We start from the raw sequence: 21,966 nt of genomic DNA, 5'->3' as shown, positions 1-21,966 counted from the left end.
CCTGCGCTCCTCAGAGCGCTCAGCGCGCTCCATCGTGGGCGCGTCATTGTGCACCGCTCCAGGTAGCCTGGACAATGACCCTTTTCTTCGGTTTCTCTGTGCCTGCACAAGAGCTGCCCAACGTTCCCGGTAGCTCCTGTGCCTTGGCACGCTTTGCGTCCGTATGTGCAGGCAGTTCTGTTCCCACCTTTGCTCCCATAAAAGCGTGCCAGACTCTGTCACCTCAGATGTTGTGCTAGACAAGCGTGGAACTTCTTCCTGAACAGCAAGGGTAGACTTCAACCATCGTCTCTTTTTCGTTTACAGGCATTGTAATTAACATCCGATGGTACATTTATTCTTCTTCCGTACGTTTTCTGCCAAAACGCAGGAGCTTTTTGTGATTTATTCTACTTTGCTTTCTAATCACTCTTTTCATTGTTTCTAATCATTAGTTTCATTGAATGTTATAGTTTCTGCTTCCCCCAGCCTATTGTCCAGCATAGTTGGGTGTCTTCCTCACTCACGTTTGAGTCTAGGTTATAGACTACGCTACAATATGTAGATCATATGAAATAAAATAATTATTCAGTCTTTAGGAAGAGTCCTAGCAATGTTTAGAATACATGGCTAGTTATCCTCACTTTACCAGTTTAGTAATGTGGGTAAAAAGATGGGAGCAGATAGGATGACCTGTTTTGGCAGCATTCCCTATATCTACTGCTCTAAAGAGATTGTGAAACTGGATCCATAAATACTGCAGTATGCCTGGTAGACACTTCAGGAGGAAAAATAACAGTGTATCATTTTCTTTTCAAATACCTGTGTGATATTATCCACAAAAATCAATGGGAAGTCTGTATCCTTATGCCTGAGATAATAAGTAAATTCATCTCTCCTTAGTGATGACAGTAGAGACCTGTAATCAGGATCCCAAAGAGTAGTTAGGAGTCATCCTGTTAAGTACTTATTGGTTACTTAATCTAGAGGACTGCATTATCTCTTATATTTCATACTTTCCCACCTGCTTTTGATGAGCTGAAGGATGTGATTTGCCTGGTAATTTTCATGGTATATTTCCACTTGGGTCACTTTACAACCAACCACATTTCACAGCCTTGCTGCTGTGTTTTGACTCTGTTTTGGTCTTTTCTAGGTGCCTTAAAAGTGCAGAGTCAAACCAAATCTTTCTCACAGCTGCTTTTCTCTTCCTTGAGGCCAAAATCGAAAGCTGCTGTGTTCAGGAAGTGGAATGCAGCAGTCTCAAACTTGTCTGAAACTGAGCCTGGGGGTGGCAGGTCTTTCAGTGTCTAACTGTCAAGAAGGCATCTGGAGATTCTTTAATCTGTTTTTCCCCTCTTGTTATTTGTTTCTTTTGCTGTTAATTTAACCAGAAACTGTCACTCAATAAACACAGTGTTAACCAGTTTACTGCATAACACTTTAAAATGGTATGTAATGGTCTTATATCTGCCTTGCATGCAACATTTGTTAATTTTCAGCATGTTTTACAGCCTTTTACACTCTACACTCAATATCTGGTGTAAGTAATCTTAGCTCAGTGTACCACATTTGTTTCCGGGTTCTATGGAAAGGTTAATGATAATACAGCCTGTTTGCTCTCTATAGTGCTGAGGTGATATGATGTAGCTTTCCCTCTCTCCTGATATGCCCTATTACACTAATATAAATGATTGGCCATGGCTGTGATAGGGGTGTCAGTGTGATACTGATATTTGTATGTATACACAGCACAGCAGTGGAGAAGAGACCATGCAGATCCCTGTGTCACCTGGATTTTGAACTTAAAGAATGCCCCAAAACATATCCAGATTCACAGAATCTCAGAATTGCTGAGGTCAGAAGGAGTCTCAGGAAATTTTCTATTCAGCCTCCTCTGCTCGGTGTGGGGTCAAGAAGAGCAGGTTGCTTGGGGCCATGTCCAGTTTGGTTTCACCAGGAATGGGGTCTCCAGAACCTGTTTGAACCAGTGTTTGAGCCACTGCCATGGTAAAAACCCCCAGCTTTTTATTATGTTCAAATGCCATTTCCAGTGCCTCAATTTGTGCCTGCTACCTTCAGTCTTTCAGTGAGGAGAGTCTGGCTTCATCTCTGAAGACACAAAAAGAGTCTTTCAAGCCAAGAAATAATCCAGCTTCATCTTTGCTTATTATGGCAAAATATTAAAGTTCAGTGTTTCATTAGAGTTTCATATTACTTTCCTGAATCCATTTCCAAGGCTTGTTCCTGCTCTGAGAGGCATTTCTCAGACAGGCATGTTTACACAATTGTATTTTATTGTGGACTGCCTGGAAGTGCAGAGTAGAGATTATTAAGGCTTTAAAAGACCACCTGTTAAAAAATGTTGGCAACTTTTAGGAAAAACAGGTTTTGACTGTAGTGTGATTAGCTTTGGGTCCCATGAAAGCTCTCAAAATTATTTAGATAGATGTTATCTTTTGGTTTTGTTAGCCAAGCTCTGAAAGAAATCAGTATTTTCCCTAGACCTAAACTTTGGTAGGTATTTGTTTTAGCATGTCATGATGTTTACTCTACAGAAATTTCATGCTTCATTCTTCCTCCTTCCCCTTTTTTTGAAGGTTCTTAAAAGGTCATGGTGATTTATTGTGTTCACACTCTAAGTGAATTGTTGGCAGTCTGATATATATCTGATCAAATTTAGCTGTAGAATCCAGTCCCTTAATCCTGCTAATACTAGATGTTCTTTAAACCAAGGGGAAATATGGAAGAAGCATTTTCTTTCTCACGCTCTTGAGGACAGCATTATAGGTGTGTCTGAAACAATGTGCACCATTCTTTGAGCAATAGTGAAGAGAGTTCTTTGAGCTTCTTCCTGAACAGTTTAACTTTTTTTGTCATTTCATCTTTCTCAGGTGAATCAAGCCAAGCAAAGGTGAAGGATGGAAAAATGTGATAATGATCTGGTGTTCAGCTTCATGGCTGAAGTACCTGAGATTTTTCTAAAGCAGCTTTGCATTTCCAAAAGTCAGCATCTCTCCCAGTTTGTGATCCTATTTTCTACAGCATTTATTCCTGCCTGTCCATCACATATGCTGTCTCCATGTGTATTTTTTAAATTGCTGCATGCATTATTTGTATTAATTCTTATGAGTAAATTGGCTTGCCCTCTTTTGGTTTGCCAAGTGTCGCATTTTTCAGGAGCACATCTTCAGTGAATGGCAGGGTATGGCTGTATTTCTTATTTGTTTAGATTTGCAGAACTGTTTGTTTATGTTTGTGTATGCTTGCTGTATTTCTTATTTGTTTAGATTTGCAGAACTGTTTGTTTATGCTTGTGTATGCTTGCAGGACTGAGAAAGAGGGGTCAGTGCACAGTAATTGTTATATGCAATAAGAAATATGAAGGAAAAGAAGAAACTGTTAAAAGTAGGTACTTAGGAAACAATAATCAAGAAGGAATTATTATTTTCATAGTTGGAGCATAGCTCATTATTTTGCCTGTTGGGACAAGGACAAGGTGTTCTTTCATTTCATATGCAATATGCCAGGTATGATAAATCTGAGGCTGCTTCCTGATTTCTCAAAGGATCTTTGTCTGTATCTCTCTTTTTTTTCCCCAGTACTTCATATTTTTTCTGTAACCTCCAGATTATATGTCAAGAAACCAGAACCACTTATCTCCTTACAGAGACTGGGAAAGATTTTTGAGATTTGAACTGGCTTTTCTTCATGTGAAGAAAAGCTTTTCTTCTTTAGCTCCCATATCTCTTCTAGACAACTCAACAACACAGGCACTTTTCTTGTCCATGATAAAGCTTCTTGGGAAGCTCTTGTTGTTCCTTTGAGCAGCATGAACAAGGTTTGCTGCATTTTGTAGGTACAAAAAAGCCCTGAAAATACAGCAATTATTAGTATCCTGTAATTTAGGATGAAAATACTGCATCAAATGGCAATTTTTGTTGGAACAGGTTTTTAGAAATGAATAGTTACATTTAGAAGGGTTCGTAGTTATCTTCTCCCTGTATGCTCTGAAGGAGCAATTACTCTTTTCTGTATATTATACTATACAATACTTTTCCAACCTAAATAATTTTATGATTCTATATTTTTCATTTTATTTTCTTAAATTCTTATTTTCCATCATTTAAGTTTGCATTTTGTCATTCTAAGTCTTTGTGGTAGGAAAAACATAAATGCCAGTCATCCAAACTGCTTTGTACTATTTCAGTTGTTAGCCATCCATGCTAGCCTCTTCCTCCATTTGGAACTTGACCAAATAATTTTTCTGTTCCCCTTTTTTTCCCTTTTTAAGTACTGTATCTATTTGTTAATCCTTTCTTATATTAAATGAAACCACAATCTTATAAAAGGATTTTTTAAAAAAAACAAAATATAAAAATTTAAAAGGAGAACAATCCATGTGTTAAAAAAGATATGGATAATTAACCCAAATATTTTTGGCCAGAGCTCCAGAGCAATGAATAATTTCCATGAGTCACTGGTCTAGCACTCTGGTGATGTGACTAGAGGACATATGGGAGGAACTGCAGTGAGAGCCAGACTCTGTCTTGTTAAAGCTGTCAGAAAATTTTCTCAATGCATTTTCCTTGGGAGTAGAATTTCTTCTTGTTCTGTCTTTCTGTAGCACTTAACAGAGCACCATTTTGACCTGAGGTTAGAGCTGCTGTGGCAAAAGTTGTTTTGTTATTCCTAATTAAAGTGTATGGAAACCAGAATTGAGGCCTAGGAGTTTTTTATGCTGAAATGAAAAGGTTCAACATTGCACAATCTGCTACAGAGTGGAAAAAGATATTACAGGAATCTTGGTTATTTAAAGTTCTCTGTTGGTCTTGTGGCAAAAAGATTGCTGTTTCTTGCAAAACTTGGCTTCTTGCTAGATCAAGCCATAAATTTCATCGTCATTTTTAAAATATTTGTTTCTTGGTCATAGCTCCCTTGGGTAAAGCAAGTGGTAGAGGAAAATCATCATGTTGCTTCTGAGTCACCTTTTCATTCAAAAACCCAAATCTAGTAGTTCTGTGAGCAGCAGGAATTTTGAAGTTGTCTTGCTCTGGCCATATTGGAGTGAGTTACCCCAGCTAATGTTTGAAGATGCCTAACAGCAAAGGTACAGACTTTGATCCCTTACAAGGCTATTGGATGCCAAAAGCTTTGACATCTCCCCTCCCTATAAAATCTATCTGAAACTGCACTAGAAATACTGGATGATGCAAAAGCTTTGAAACAGAGGGAAGGGAAGTAGAGGAATCATAACATAAAAAGTATGATCATAGGAGGCTGAGTTTCTTAGGAAATGCAGATTAAAAGTCCTCCAGCTCTAGAATACTTTCATTTCCTGCAGTCTGTAATGTTTTCACAACTTTGCATAGATTCAAAGTCATGTGGAATTGTGTTATCCTACATGATGCTGGTGCAGGCTCCCTGACCTTTGTTTCTCTGTTTATGATAATAATTTACTTGTATTTATAGAGTTTAGTAATAAATACCAAAGTCACGAAAGCTTTGAGTCATATTAGAACTGTTCTTTTAGTAAATTACCACAATTATAACCACAACATAAAGATTAAGGAAAAGGAAGGTGAAGTGGCTTCTGATGGAGGGAATATGAAATGAATCGAGATTGTCAGTACATCATTGTTTAATTTCCTATCATAATGGAAATGTCAAAATAGAAACAACTTTGCCTTAAATCACGGTAAACAGAAAAAAGATTGTGATCTGAAAAATTAAACCAGTATCTCATGTATTCTGTAGAGGTAAAAATATTTTAGAAGTAAATATATACTTTCTACTTTTTTGCAGATCCAGTCTTGCTTATGGAATTGTTGAAGATCTGAGAGCAATGAAAAAACACTTTTGCTTGCAAAAAAGGAACATTTTGGCCCACGTGTAAGTGTGGCACTTGGTGACTCACCTGCAAGATTTCTTGGCTGACACCTGAAGAACGAAGTGCTTTTCAACCTGTACTTCTGTAGCACTATGACTAACTGTAAAGGCAGATCTACCATCTCCAAAACAAATAGCAAAGTCCATGACAGAGAAGGCTTTGTAAACTGGACCATAAATCTTAATACAATTCAGTCTGATAAATTTTTGAGACTGCTTTTAAGTATGGTTCCTGTTGTTTACCAAATAAACCAAGAGGAAAGACACAAAAAGGTGAATGGTGTCTGGCAAGATGGATTGCAACCAGCAGGACACAGTTTTAATGTCAGGTCAGAGCAACACAGTGAGTACCATCACTTCTCAGAACCAAGCTTTCATGGTAGCAATGGACACAGCCCATCCAGCTGTAGCCCTAAATATGATGATTTTACCAGTTATGATTACTGTGATGGAATGGACACTTCAGAAACAGATGCCATGCTGCAGGACGATGCTCTCTCTAGTGACAGTAATGAAGAAATCATTGTGGAAGGAAGTAGAAAGCAACCCAAAGAATCGAGTAGTATTATGGCACTGCAGATACTTGTACCTTTTTTGCTAGCAGGATTTGGAACTGTTTCTGCTGGCATGGTTTTGGATATTGTACAGGTAGGTATTTGCTTTGGAAGACTTTTTTAACAGGTAGTCTGTGTGAGGTCTGTAATTCAAACGTGACATTGTAGATGTCTGCAATATTGAGATGTAATTAGGTCTAGGTGTATTTCTGCTACTATGAACTTAATAAAAAAGTTTGACATAACCACAATATTTAAACAGAAATAAAATACAGAAATTAATCTGTGTGGATTTTCCTCCCTTTTGTTTGATTTTGCTTTGTTCAGCTCTAGGGATTTCTTTAGCTATGTTTAAAGCATTTACAAAGTTAATTAAAATAAGAGGAAGAGGTGACAATCTTTGTCAGTCAAAATCTTGAGAGAGTAAAGGAAACTTGGACTTCAATCAGTTGCAATGGAAAGAGACTGTTACTTCAAGAAAAAATAAAATTTGACATACATATTTTACTGCTTCCTTGGGCTGTTTGACACCAGTCTGGTGCTTTGTTCATGTGCATCTTACCAATTTATTTTGCATACAGATGCTTTAATTGAATACTTTTATTTTCATTAAAATAATAATTTAAATTATTGCAAATCCCTGAATAAAAATACAATTTACAGTTTTGTTAGTTTAGTTGAAGTTGGTAAATAATGACAAATTAAATACATGGGTTGACAAGATATACAAGGTAACACAGCACTTCAGTGCTGAGAACTTGGTGCACAAAAAATAAAAAGAGATTTCTTTTAAAAATCTGGATTTTAGAAAGCTGTGCTCTTGTAAATTTCACACTTTGAGGTAAAAGAGTAAAGACAAGTTTTTTTACTTACAGGCTCTGTTCATATGACAATTAATTCCTTGTTGGTTTTATGTGAGGTTTCTACACAGCTGGAAAGGAAAAGATGAAAATATTATTGAAAATTAAGAGCAGAATTCAAGAGCAGTCATAGTATCTGGGAACTATTTTAAATCATGAAAAACAAATACTTCAAATTTATGGCATCTCTTTTTTACTACGTTTGTTTTAAGGCCAAGTTTTATATCTCTTGCTTATAGTCTTCTCATCTTTGAAAGAGTAATATGCAGTCATAAATCTGTTTTATCTAAATAGGTAACAATTCTATCTTCAGACTTTTAGGTCTAATACAAAAATATTTAATTTTTTCAGAGGGTTAAGTTATGATTTACAGAATTTTTTGAATACTTTGTGGATGGTCTTTAATTAAATGTTTCCCACTGTATCCTTTGTATAGCACTGGGATGTGTTCAAGAATGTTACTGAAGTCTTTATCTTGGTTCCTGCACTTCTTGGTCTCAAAGGAAATTTGGAAATGACCTTGGCATCCAGGCTGTCAACTGCTGTAAGTAACTTTCTCTTCTTCTTCACTCTTCAGATGTTTAAAACATTTCAAAAAGGAAACAAATCTTTATGTTTATTAATTCATCCGGCTGTTACGGGACAGTTTAAATCTGTTATTAATTTGGCAAAGTTAAAAAGGTGACCCTTGTCTCCACACATCAAAACTTCACTTCTAAAGTCTCTTCCAACTCATCATTGACAACAGATAAAGCAGATTTTTTAGATTTACAGGTATCTTGTGTAAGGTTGAGAGATCTCTTTGACTCTGAGGGATTTCAGATAAGCTAATAAAATGTTTATTATTTAATCACATTTCTTAAAAGATCATTAGTGTGGCACCTAATTAAAGCATCGGCAACATTGCTATTCCAGACCTCTGTTGATCAAACTGCAACAAAATTTTATTTTAGCTTTCTGGCTAAACAAGTTTATTTATTTTTGTTGTGGAGAGGTTGTTTTGGAGTTTTTTGTGTCTGCTTATTTTTTTGTGTGTGCTAACACTGTAATGTAGTATTACTAGGTTTTTTTTCTGTGTGTTCTTTCTCAAGTATTTGTTATAGCTGTTTTTTACATTTCAGAGGATGTTCTATCTCTTCATTTTTCTAGTCTAAGTAAGCCAGATTGCCTTCCTGTGTATCTTTTGTGTGTGTGAATGACTAGTGATTAGATCAGTCTAATAATGTGGCTAGGCTATTTCTGATAGCTGCACTGGGTATCTCTCTAAGACTCCCTAATGCAGAACTTCTCTTCTCCAGCACAGCCCCCACTCTCTGCCTCTTCCTACTTGAATTAATTTTTCTAGTACATGTCTGGTCAGAGGTGTACATAACTCCAGATGAGATTTTTCTATGTCTTTCTAGAATATTGCTCTTGACTCTTTCTAGGGTGTTATGTACTTTCTTGCCTAGAAGGGTCAAGTTTAGACCTCTCAGTCACTTTTTGATCAGTGGCTGTGTCCTATTATTTATGCTTTTGTTCATTTCTAGCTGTCACTCCCATCTTCTGGCAGAAATATTATTAGCCCAAAAGTACATGACCTTGCATTTCTACTGTTGAATTTTGTCAGCAGTTTTTGCTGCTGTAACCCTCAAGGACATTCAGTTTTTGTATTGTATTGTATTACAATGCTTTGTATACAAGGTCTCCTAGTGTTCTATCATTTATAAGTGTCATTGCCACATTCTATTGAGTTGCTGCCTGCATGCACACTGTGATGGACATAGCCTTGGCAGTCCTGTGAAGGTTTGCTTGTGTCATGCCCATTACAGAAATTGATTACTGTCATCCATAAGAATTGACATGTTCTGTTGTATCTTTGTCAGCGTCATCCTTAGTCATTCAATCTTGTTTTCTGTTTGATTCTATTGTTCTTATTTTTCTAAGAATTCTTACTGTGTCATAACAGTATTTTGTGTTTAAAACTTACTGTCTTTACTGTCAGGCATGAATGGTTTTGTCTATTACTTTGCCTTTTGGTTTTTGTTGGCCTGTTGCTTAATTTGTCTCTGACTGGTACAGTTTGTGGCTTGAGGATTAAAAATGCTTATATTGCATAGTGAAAAATACACCAAGTCCAAGATCTACCATTGCCTTACTGAAGGCTTAAAATAAAGAAGGTCAGAATACACTTCACCACTTCTGCTTCAGTTAGTGTGATCTTTAATTCTTTGTCTCAATTGAACTTATGACTTTTCCTAGATCACAAATCCAATCTGAGTTGGTCAGTGGCTGAATTCCACATCCTTACCAGTGCCATCACATTTGTGGACATCACAGCTCTAAGGGGACATTTGGAAAAGGGTCCCACAGACCCTTTTCTCTGCACTGTGACTCCTCAGCTATCCATCAGCTGTTACCAAGACAGGAGCTCATCCCCCTGTCACATACACAGATGAAGGATACTGAAGTTTCCACAATACAGGCTGCATGTCCAGTGGATAATCTAAGAGACCAATCCTGTACAAAATCAGAACAGTATAGATCATTCATTATCAAGGGTATGCTAACAAGATTATATTTAAATCTTACACATTAAAAAAAAAAAAAAATCCCTAGGAAAAAAAAAAAAATCCCAAACCAAAGCTGTGGAAACCTGTTAGAGGTGATGGCTTAATGCTAGACCTGCAATTTATATGCCAGTTCTTCCAGAAAGAATCATTCTCACTTTTGCCCTTTCATTGACCCCTACTCTATTTAGCCACCCAACCTTTGGTCCTGTCACCCTCCTCCTAGGTGAGAACAGAAGGAGAACATTAATTCAGTGTATATATAAACAGTTATTTGGAACTCACTTGTCTGATTAGTCTTTCCCTCTCTGGCCTACATTTGCACTGTCTCCCCAGCAGACACATCTCTAAATAAAAGCAAGACTGTGCTCCTTTGACCAGCTTTAAAGGAGGAAATTTCTGACATGAGTTCATCATTGGAGTTAATTAATGCCCTGCTTGCTTATTTAGCTTATAATTGCATCTGAATTTGCAGACATGTCTATGCTCTTGGGGCTGTAAACTAGTTATCTTTATTTCATTATTAATTATGTGGTCAGCCAAACAGTAGTGTCTTCTTAGCAAGTTTCCTTGCAAGTTTCCTTCCATAGTACATAGTTTGAAGCATTGTCTGGTCACTTTCATTCATCTTGTTGCCCAAATTTCTCCTTCAGCTGCGTCTTACTGATTACTCACACTTTTCCCATCCACTTTAGAATCAATTTTTTCACTAAATCTGTCTCAGTCTGTCTCTGTATTTTTCATCTGCCTCAGGGTGTAGCTTGTACTTTGGTGCTTGTGTAAACTCTCCATACCCTGGCAATCTTACAGCCTACTGTTTTTAAAACATTACTTTTATCCCACCAGAGGTTACTTCATATGTAGAATACAGATAGCAAAGAGCAAGAAAGTGCTCCTGGAGTTCTGCCTCTGTAAGCCCTTCTCCCTCTCCCCACTGCTGTGCTGATATAACTGTGTGAGGTGCACTTAGGCCAGCTGCCCATTCAAGCACATTATTTATACTGTGTTTTATGTCCTTCATTTCTTCAGCTTTGTTCTGTTCTTTGGGTCATTCTCATTTGTCTCAATTCACTATTGTCTTTTTCATTTTTAAAGAGCAACAACAGCAAAAAATCCCCAAAGAAATGACCCACCACCAATACCAATTTTTGGTGCCATGAACTCACTCATGGAGCTGAGAATGTGAATGTGTAGGCAGTAGGAAAAAGAAGACCTGTGGCATTTGGCAGGTTCTCACCTTTAGGCCAGATTAAGTATTTTGCAAGATAACTTTTTATAACAGGGATTTTTTTGTATACTTTTCCAAAACTTCTTCAAAGGAGGGAAGTAGTGAAACTCTCCACAGCCTGCCAGTTTGCTCATTTAGCATATATATTTAAGAAGGATGCAGTGGAGATTCTTATCAGCAATTCCTGGAACAATTGCTGTACTAAACTTACTGGATGTATTTGCAGAGTTTTCACTGTAGTTTGAACATCATAAAATGTTTATAGTATGATTGAGATAAAATGCCTTATTATATTTCTGTCTTTAAATTAGCATTTCTTTTAATAATTTGTTCCTTTCAAGTCACTACTGTCACAAAATGAAACAAAATGGAAAATAAATTGAATTGAAATCTACTGAAAAGGAATTATCAAAAGATGAAAAATATATGCATGAAGTCTTTCTATTTTTTGAGAATTATGTTATCTTATAAATTAGTTTTGTATGGGGAAAAAACACTAAAATTTATGGTCAACATGTAAAAAATGTTCTGTTATCTCAAAGAGGAAGTTATTTTAAACAGAGTCATATGAGTGGTTTGTGTTGTTCATCAGATCTTGTCCTCTCACTCAAAAAAAAAAAGCAAAAGTAGGAAATACATTACAAAAGTGCACGTATATACTTTTAAATTTCTTGGAATAATTTATTTGCTATCTTTCAGCTACCACCTTAATACTGGACTTACATCATTTATAGCATCAAAAGTCTCTGACTTTATTGTATAAATGAAAAGTTAGGATGCTAAACAGTATTACTGTCTAGCAGTTTTTATTTTCATAATTTAAGCACCACAGAAACAAGCTCATTCTAAAGAGATCTTCAGCCACTGATCTAATCAGTGGTGCTTGGGCATTCCAGGAATGTAAGGTGGCTGTTATACCTAATGTTAAACAAATAACTATATAAAACTGCATGAAATTTAATTGCTTTTGGAAGGATACTGGAAGTATGATTTAGAATCAAAAGCAGTGTTTGACTTTTAAAAGATGTATCTTATTTTTAATCAAAGTATTTTATTTTATTAGCTGAATTATTCCTGGGTATTTTTAAATAATACTATTTTAACCCCATATGTCTTTTTATTTTTTTTTTTTTTAATTTTGGTAGGTAAATATTGGAAAAATGGATTCTCCCATTGAGAAATGGAACCTTATAATTGGCAATTTGGCCTTAAAGCAGGTAAATATAATGGGTTTGTTGGATTAATTCTTGTAAGTGAGTGAAGTTATTGAAAAAGTTAAATCACAAACATTGGTAAGTATGAAGATGAACAGTGTTAATGGGAAAGTAGTTCTACTACACTGGCTCCTCTCTAAAACAACATGAGCTTATATTTATTAGAAGAAGAGGTAAAGTTCCATTTGTGACTGTACCAAGGGAATTTCCTTTATAATTTTTCCTGACAAAGGATCTGAGGGTGATTAGAGAAAAATTTCAGATTTGGCAAAACCTTTTAAATTTGACCTTTCAAATGTTTCTAGTAATGTGTTTGCATTGGATTCAATGTTTAAAGGAATTATGTGATGGAGCTTTTGGATAATAAACAGTACTTTAGATAGATAGGTCATTTGAGGAAAGGAATGCATGTTCTCCAAAGCAGCTGTTTCTTGAGAGCTATTTCTTATTCATGAGTTATAATTTAACATTCCTAAAACACAGGTGAAATATTTATATTGTGTCTTCACTACTTTAAGCAGTTAAGAAGCTTCTTTAGGCATTGGCTTCTTGTAAACCCTGAGCACATCTCCCTGACTTTACTTTTGCTATTCTGGAGTCTGTAAAATGCTGGTAAAGCCTCTTCTGTTGGCCTAAGATTTTTCTTCTTAATCATCCAAGGTTATTATCCTCTCTATAAAATAGATGAACATGCTCCTGTTATACCTGGCATGTAAATGTAGATAGGAGGAAAGGCTAACAGGAAATGATTCTGTGGTCCTCTTAAGTCTGTCAATTATTTTATGAATTCACTTTATTTTTCAGGTTCAGGCAACAGTAGTTGGTTTTCTGGCAGCAGTGGCAGCAGTTATATTGGGCTGGATTCCAGAGGGCAAATACCGCTTTGATCATTCAGTCCTTCTGTGTTCTAGCAGTGTAGCAACTGCCTTCATAGCTTCTCTTTTACAAGGTAAAGGGGGTGCATGTGTTACTCTGTGCAGTTATTTGTTTTTCTGTGGATGCAGAATGTGTCTTTTGTTGCTATTCCTTTAAAATTTAAATCCAGTAAGGTAGAATACATCTGAAAACCAGCTGAGGATAAGACGCCCTTTTGCAATTTCCATACTTTGGGGGCATATTGCATTCCTCTCCTGTCATAGTTTTGGAAAGCTTTTGATTTACATGACCTCCTGAGTATATCTACACAAGAAGTATGATTTTGGGACTTCACCTACTATGATGCAGAACTTCTCCCCCTACTTAATATTCATTAATGTACAAAATATATTCTTAGTACTAAGCAGGTAGGACTTGTTTCTAATTATACTCAAGGGATTTTGGATGCTAGCTTGACTGAATTCAAAGTTCCAGGTTGCCCATGCTGCTTGTGTGTAAGTTTGTGCTCTGCTTTGTGGCTGAAGTGAACAATTTGGCTCATTATTTGTAGGGTTTGGACCAAGTTCAAGTCCAGCTCTACAAACAGTGCCAGTGTCTGTTTGGAGCAATAAGGCATGATGAATTTAATTCTCTTCCTAATTGTCAGGAAACACTTAACCATAAAAGATTGTACTTAATGGATGTGAAGGGGAGGAGGAAAGTACCTCTATTTGTGATGAAAATTCATGGTCAGTAGTCTTAAGAATAGTAAGTCAAGGAAAATAGATAACATCCTTGTTTTGCTGCTTTTCTGTGCTTACTTATGTGAAAATGACAAAATTCTTGAAGTCTTGCATGGAATTAAGAGCACACAAGTTTTTTTAATGATTAGAAAGCCATGGAGTTTGATAATGTGCAGCATTAATGGCAGGAAGGGGACTGGGGAACATGAGTGCATTTTTTATACTTCTCATGTATGATTTGGGCATGAAGAGAAACTTTGGTTTTTGCTTGGTGGTGGACAGTACAAGAAATTACTTTCTAAGCTTGATCCTCCTACATGTGAAATAGGTGCTTTTGAAATATTGTGGTCCTACAGGATCATTCCAGTTCTTTCTTTAGAGAATTTCCTGATGTATAACTCCTTAAGCAGTTTCTCTGAAAGTGAACTCCTAATGTAGCATACCACACTATATATAGCATAAAGGATAGCATATACAGTTGAAGTTCTTATATATAATATATGATAAGAGGGAAGTTACTCAGGTTGTGCCAAAGACTGTTTGTAACAATGCAAATTTTATTTTTAGTAGCCACTTGCATTTTGCTGGGAGATTACTCTTCAAAAGTTAGTTTTGAAGTTTATAGGAAAAAATACAAATTAACACCTCTAATTAATTTTTTTCCAGTGTGTAACAAGTAATATTTTTATATGTTGTCTTGGGTTTAATTTATTATGTAAGTTCTTGGTGTTTGGTGCTAACTCCAAGATAGTCTTGTGCAATATCAGATGTCAAAGTATTTAATGTTATGTTATTTTCAGCCTAGATTGATTTAAATTTCAATCAGGTGAAGTTACCAGGGTTAGAAAAGAATAATGTCATTTTTTTAATTTCAGGAAATAGCTGCTTACAATTTCAATAGTGTTAATTCTAGTCAAGCAAAGTAGTTTATTGTACAGATGGTTCTTGGGGTTTTTTTTCTGGGTACTTACTGTGTGTTTTTTTTTTTTAAATGTATGTGTCCATTTTATAATGTAGCTAAAACTTAAAAACACAGTCATCCATCAGGTGGGAAGAACAATCATTGTGGGAAATAGAAAAGTACTGACTTCTTGTTAAGTTTGAAATTGTCATAATCTTGGAATTTTCTGTGGAATTGCAACAGTGGATAGAGTTACTGTACCCTCTTCTTTGTTGAATTTAGGAGTGATAATGGTTGGAGTTATTGTTGGATCCAAGAAGACTGGCATTAATCCTGACAATGTTGCCACACCTATAGCAGCAAGTTTTGGAGATCTCATCACCCTTGCCATACTAGCATGGATAAGTCAGGGTCTATACACTTGCCTTGGTAAGTGTGTTTTTAAATGTGTTTAAATAGCCCCCCAGGAACCTTTTTTGGGTTAGAAGGGTGGGGAGGAGGCTAAGAGGGAGAGGTTCAGCAAACATTTTAGTCTGACTTATTTTTTGTGAACACTTATACCCTTAAATAAATTCTAGAGTGCCATGATTTTTTTCAATGAATCATAGAAGTCCCTAACCTGAACTTTGGCACAATCTGGGAATATCTGAAAAAACTTTGGCAATATCACAGTCAACCTACATGTGAAATATAAACCATAATAATGGAGAAACAAATAATGTGAAAACATTATCTCACAGTGAGAAAAGAATGTTAAGAGCCTTATTCAAAATTAAATCATTGCTGCAACTAACTAATTCTATAGAAACAATTAAAATTGTAGACAATTACAGTGTAATATACCACAGATAAAAACCTGTGTTGTCCATAACTCACCAGAGTCAAGGAATGCTGATATCATCACATATAATCTTTACAGCTCATTGTCCAAACCTTTTCATATGGAAGTATTACATCAGCCAGAAAAAGCTTCTAACAAGACTCAAGCTACCATGCTGTAACTTGCAGTTGTTATTTCAGTGTTTGGTTTTTCATATTTAGAAAGTGTTGTCATGATGTCAAATGTATTAATGTGCAGTATTTTTAAAATATTTTCTGTATTTTTGTTAGAACTTAAATAGTATTGTTTATTTCATAACTATATTTAAGTCCTTCATATTATATTCTAATAACTATATTCTTCAAATATTTTTTAAATGCTCCTTTTAGGGAAGTTTGTAAATTTACAGTGAAAATTGATTAAGACTTTTTGGGCATCTCTTCTTTCTTTTTTTCTGATGAGAAAAACTCCTAAAACATGCTATTCCTTTTAATCTATCAATCTAAACAAAAAGCACTCAACCTCCCCAGTAATGATGGGTAAAGAAACTTGGACTTTTTTCTTCCTTTCACACATTTCCATTACATTTCTAGATACAGGTGTTCTAATGTGTCTCAGTGAAATAAAAAAAAAGAAGTGGGTACAGTTTGAACTGATCCTTTGCTGCTTTATAGCTGTCGTGATCACTGACATTTTTCTCTGCCAGTGCAGTTGGAAAGCAGATATCACATGTGTAGGGGTAAGAATTAATAGGCTTCCAAGTGTTGCTCCCAGATTTCTGTCTTCTGCAAATATTTCTCTTTTGGTGAAGTATATAATTATCTAGTTACCACTAAAGTGACTCCTGCTCTTTGTAATTTTTTTCAATGTCTTTGTATTTCTTTCTTTTTGAGAACAAGAGAGTCTAAAGAAAAAAACATACCATGAAGCTCTTGGAAATAGGTGGCTTCCAAGATGCATTTATTTGAGCTATGAAATTGTAACAAGGAATAAAAGTATGGAGCACCTTCAGCTCAGGAGAGGTGTATCAAGTTGTGAATGGCAGGGAAGAGGCATTCAGAGAATGATTAGGCAACAGTTTAAAAAAAGTTAATGAAATTTTTTTTACACAGTACACAAGTGGGATGTGAAACTTACTGCTGTGGTGTGTTAAGAGGACTAGAGTGATTTTGGAAAACTTCAGATAAACCAGTCAGAGAGGAACCTTTTGAGGAGCATTGACCAGACAGATGCAGTCAGACTTGAGAGATGAAATTCCTGATGCAAACCTCAGCAGAAGTTAGCAGAGCATGATGCTGAAGCAAGCATCACTCTAAACCTGTCATTTTTCCTTTCTTCTCTCCATAAGCCTGAACTGTTGGCCATAGTCTGACTGAGGATACTGGACTAGATGAGAAGTGTGCCTTATTCAGTACAATTGCTGTTTCTTATGTTCTTTCTCCTTTCTGTTCTTTCTGTGCTTTCTCAGTCCTAGAAAAAGCCCAATAGGAATGCTAAAGAGAAATCTGTAGTTTCTAGGTAGCAAGGAAACTGGTAGGATTCACTTCTGAACTGTGTTCAGAATTAATTATTTTCCCCTGTGATTTATTAGCCTACCTAATGAAATGGTCTGAAACAAAATAAGTTTCTGGCTGCTCTCTGCATGGGATGAGTTGTTTTCAGACAAAAGGACTGGAAGGATGGACATTATTTGTGTACAAGGATTATGTTTGTCTGCAACAGAGGTGTACAGCCTTTGGGTTGATACAATACTTTATGGCATACCCTGAAGAGACTGGGGAAAGGACTGTAGCATTTTTACCTGGGCCAGGGCCAAATGAAACACCTTGTTTGGCCACCATCATATACAGAATGTCTTAAAGGTTCATCTGAATGCTTTAAAAATAGTGACAAAGTAGTTAAACATGGGGATATAAATACCAAAAGGTTAACAGTTCTTAACAACTCTCTAAAAAGAGCTGTCTGTGAATCCTTGTTAAATAGCAGGGGAAAGCACTAGAGGGCTCCCCAGGACCATCTCTGGGACCTGCCACATTTCCTCCAGCAGAACACAAGAAGTGCTCTGGAATAGGAACACTCTGTAAATTAAATGTGGAAGACTGTGTTGCCTATTATTTGCCAGAAATTATTTGAAAACTTCTTTAAAGCTTTCCATTTTTGTCACAGAATATGCATTTAGCTCCCTTATATTTTCGAGTCGGGTTGAGAAGACAAATTGTGTGATTTGCATTATTGTTTTCAGGTTCTTACCAGTTGTTTTGAAGCAGAATATTTCCAGTTGATCTCTAATTTCTACTAGAGCCTGTATTATTTAAGCAATATGCATTTTCTCATGTAAGCTGTCTGCTATAAATCCAACAAAAATGGAGTGAAATGAGCCCTAAAAGAGAATTCCTTTATTTTCTCTTCCCATTCTTCAGCTATTGTAAAATGCATTTGCTTATTCTGTGAATTAAATATGAAGAGAAAGATGTCTAACCTTCCATTAAAGATTCATCTCAAGGTTAATCTTTTTAGATTTTCATAGTAAGATGTTCTACCAGTAGAGTCTCCCATAGACAAAAAAAAAAAAATCCCTCACTGTTCCCAGGAGTTAGACTGGAGCTGAGTATTCTCACTGGTCCATCTCTTAGGTCACAAAAAGAGGTGAAAGGAGGGAAAAAAGGCCCCAGAAAGGAAGAGGGAGGTAATACATTGTAGAATAATTTGATAAGGACAGGAAGAAAATACTTCTCTTTTGGGCTTTGTCTTGTTCTCATTCTAATAGCTTTCTACTTTTAGTTTGCCCAGGGAAACATAACTTAGTACTGGCTCTGCTGCAGAGATTGTTACTCAGTGCAGAAGGGCAGTAACTTCTAAAAATATTACAGCAATTCTTTCAGGAGATCCATTAAGGTAATATTGAAGTAGTAATTGCTTGGATTTGCAGCCATTGTAATAAGCCATAGTGCATGGGTGAGAATACTTTTTATATACCAGCTGCTCCTCTTTGGTAGTGCTTGTGTGATCTATATTAACTATTTCAACCTGTTAATTTAAAATTTATTTTGCTGTAAGACTTGTTTAAGTTTTGTAGATTTTGACAAAATGTCATTTAACATTAGGTCCGTGATCACACTTCTCATAAAACAAATATTTAAAAGTGGAATATTTGCACAGTTTATACACATATATTTTTCATTAGGATCAGTTTTCCATTATTTACCTCAGTGTTGCATTAGGAAGTCTTGGATCACTGTAGAAGTTTCTGTGAGGATGGGATTATAAAACCAAGTAATAAGAAAAAAGTAGTGTTCTTTCTGTGGAAGCAGCTGTTCACTTTACAGTCTCAGCTTTATGATGGTACTCACCAGTGTTTGCAGTTGTATTCCTATGAAATAGGATGGATTTCTCATGGGTAGGTGCAAGCAGCAGAATTGCCTGTTAATTTTCAGTCTCAGAGTGACTGTGAAAGAACTGAGCTACTGATATAAATGTCTTGATTTTGCACATTGTGCTTGAATCTTTTTAGATATGCTATTTCTGGAAAGATTACCATATTACTTGCTTTGGGATGAAGGGAGTGTACATATGCTGAAAATTTGGATATAAACAAAATGCATTTTCATTATATTCAGTTTCTTTTCAAAATTTTTCTTCACTTACAAAATAATGTTTTCTATTCTACATCCTTACTGTATTTTTTATCATAAAACTTCATACAAAAATCCTCTTCAAAATTCCTTCTTTGTACTGATGGTTCTGTCCTTGAGAAGATGAGAGACAATGATCACAAATGGCAGATATTAACCATATTGTTTAGTGCAGTAGTAACTTCAGGTATAATGGTAATGAAGACTATTAAAATTCCTCAGTTGTATGGCATAGATGCTAATTTATCTTAGAATTCTAAATTTTTAAAAATGTAGGACTATCTGGAGATTTAAAAGAGGTTTTTCTTTATTTTTTTCTTTATTTCTTATTTTAGAGACATATTACTATGTATCTCCTTTGGTTGGTGCCTTTTTTTTGGCTCTGACTCCGATGGGGATTGTCATAGCTGCCAAACACCCAGCTACCAGAACTGTCCTCCATTCAGGATGGGAGCCTGTTATAACTGCCATGATTATCAGCAGGTAGGTCTGTTTGTCTTGCTACATGGAAGCATCTTGACAATCATCCTGTATCTTACTTGATTGTACTTAAGAGACACAATTAAGGAGCCTCTTGAATTTAGGCTTTAGAATTTTAGCACTGATCTAAGAGATTATTTAATCCAATGGCAATTATGAATCTTAAAAGTAGAGGAATTGGCTGTGGTATTTGTTATACAAGAAGTCAATTTTAAAAAGTTAATAGCTATAGTGATATTAGTCTGTAGCTCAGAAATGGAGTAATGGCCCAGGGGAAAGATGAGATGAAAGTCCTGGCATGAAGATGATCCAAGTCAGATTGCTATAGAATTTTTAAAATATTGTTTAATGGTCTTGCTTACCTTATTCTAAATATTGTCCTTTGTTTTCAGTATTGGTGGCCTTATTCTGGACACAACTGTATCTGATCCTAACTTGGTTGGAATTGTTGTTTATACCCCAGTAATTAATGGTAAGACAGGATTAATTGCTACTATGATGTGCTCAATTGATATACCTTGTCCTGAGAATTTTCTATTACAGTAAATTTCTCTTGTGGTAATTAATATCTGGAATATTAATTTCAAGTTTTGATTTTGATGTCAACAGCTGTTTATTTGAACACCTGGGAAATGCTTCCTGTTTTCACTACAACCACTAAAACATGATAGAGAATGTGAGAAGTAGAAACCTCAAGTATGCATTAAGAAACTGAAAGAGTAAATATTGAAGGAATACATTCATATATTAAATTATCAAGTATTATATTGAAGCAGTTGTGGCTGGGAAAATGTAGATAAAATTTTATTACAAAGTTGTTTTTTTTCTAAACATCCAAGGACAAATTTTTAAACAATGATTTACTATCAACCTGTAATATATATAAATATAAGAACTAAGCAAGTAAGTAGATTTGTCAAGAAAATTGTGGGTTGTTTCTGATGATTGGCATGCACTTTTCAGATGTGCAAGAATGAATTTGTGAAAATTTGGTCCTTAAGTATTCAATCTTCTAATGATAAGTGCAAGGCAAATTTTAGAAGAATAGTTTATATCTTATTAGACTGGTGCAGTTAGAAGATGCCTTTCTTTCCTAGTACAGTACCACAGGGTTGATACCTGTTTAGTTTACAACAACTATAATCACCAGATCTGTTCTCACTGTATTGCTGCCTAGCTGTTCTTCCTCCTTTTTGCAGTTTTCCATTTGATTTCTTACATTAATTTGCACTTTTATGTATTGTTATTAAAACCATTTCTCTAGTTACCAAGATGATTCCATTTTAACTTAAGTTGGCCCTTTCAAATTTAGTATGAATATGTTAAATTCTGTTTTCTAAGCTATAAATTAAATGAATTATGGCCACTTCCTTTCCACCTTGATAATAAGATGCTAATATGGTTACTGGGTTTTAGTTTTGAACCACATTGGCTTGATATAATTAATTTTCCAGACATTGTTAGTGGAAATGTAACACTGGGTATCACCCAAACATTTTATAAGTTTCACTGTGGTTGAGAGTGAGTAGATCTGTTGCTGCAAACATTACACAGGCTGTTCAGTTAGAGGCTTTGACAGAAGCATGTTCTTGGCAAATTCATGTTAGCCCTTGTTTTACAGCTTATATGTCTCCTGGATGCTTATAAATTGTCCTTTTAATAATTTGGTCTAATTCTTATGTAGGAATATAAATTTCACTGATATACAGATTCTCTGTATCATTCTTTCTGACAACCTTTAAAGATACATTTTCTGTTTTCTCCACTACAGCCCTCAGGTATTCTCTAACCCCCAAGATAATCAATTTGCAAAAATGATCACTAATACTTCATGGGTTGCTCATTTAGCTCTCCAGATGCAGTAAATTTAACTTCACCCCCAGGCCCTACTACTTACCTACTTGTGCCTTCATTTTTATGAAGGCAGCAGACAAAAGGAACTGAGCATTTCCATCTTCAGCACAGGATGTTGTTGCTTGCTGTTCTTTCTCATTAAGGCCCTCTATTTCCTTTCTTCTTGCTTTTAATGTGCAACATTTCTATGTTGCAACTTAAGTTCCTTGCTAACTGTAAATTAATTTTTACACTTGATATGTTTCCTTGCCTGTTCCTTGTCTTTCTATTCATTCAAAATTGGAAATATTTGCATCTAACTTTTGTGTGTTTCCATGTTGATTTCCAGATGCCTAAAAGGCAAGGCAGACGTGTTGATCTTCAGCTTTTTTCTGCTTTACACCTGCAACTTTTCTTATAGTAGTCCTT

General features: G+C 35.6%; 1 protein-coding gene across 2 annotated transcripts in view; it reads left to right on the top strand.

The window, feature by feature from the left end:
* Positions 1-21,966, top strand: part of SLC41A2 (solute carrier family 41 member 2) — a 58,379-nt gene that overhangs the window by 589 nt on the left and 35,824 nt on the right. For both annotated transcript variants that reach the window (XM_079304826.1, XM_079304825.1), the window contains exons 2-8: positions 5,785-6,516; positions 7,719-7,826; positions 12,205-12,276; positions 13,078-13,222; positions 15,055-15,201; positions 19,560-19,707; positions 20,097-20,176. In XM_079304826.1, the coding sequence (XP_079160952.1) occupies positions 5,962-6,516; positions 7,719-7,826; positions 12,205-12,276; positions 13,078-13,222; positions 15,055-15,201; positions 19,560-19,707; positions 20,097-20,176 (1,255 nt within the window). In that variant the 5' untranslated portion in view covers positions 5,785-5,961. The remainder of the gene's footprint in view (positions 1-5,784; positions 6,517-7,718; positions 7,827-12,204; positions 12,277-13,077; positions 13,223-15,054; positions 15,202-19,559; positions 19,708-20,096; positions 20,177-21,966) is intronic.

The sequence above is a fragment of the Erithacus rubecula genome (genome assembly GCF_903797595.1).
Source record: "Erithacus rubecula genome assembly, chromosome: 4".
Classification (NCBI taxonomy): Eukaryota; Metazoa; Chordata; class Aves; order Passeriformes; family Muscicapidae; genus Erithacus; species Erithacus rubecula.
Note: the sequence above shows the minus strand (reverse complement) of the source record. Positions and strands in the feature narration are given on the sequence as shown.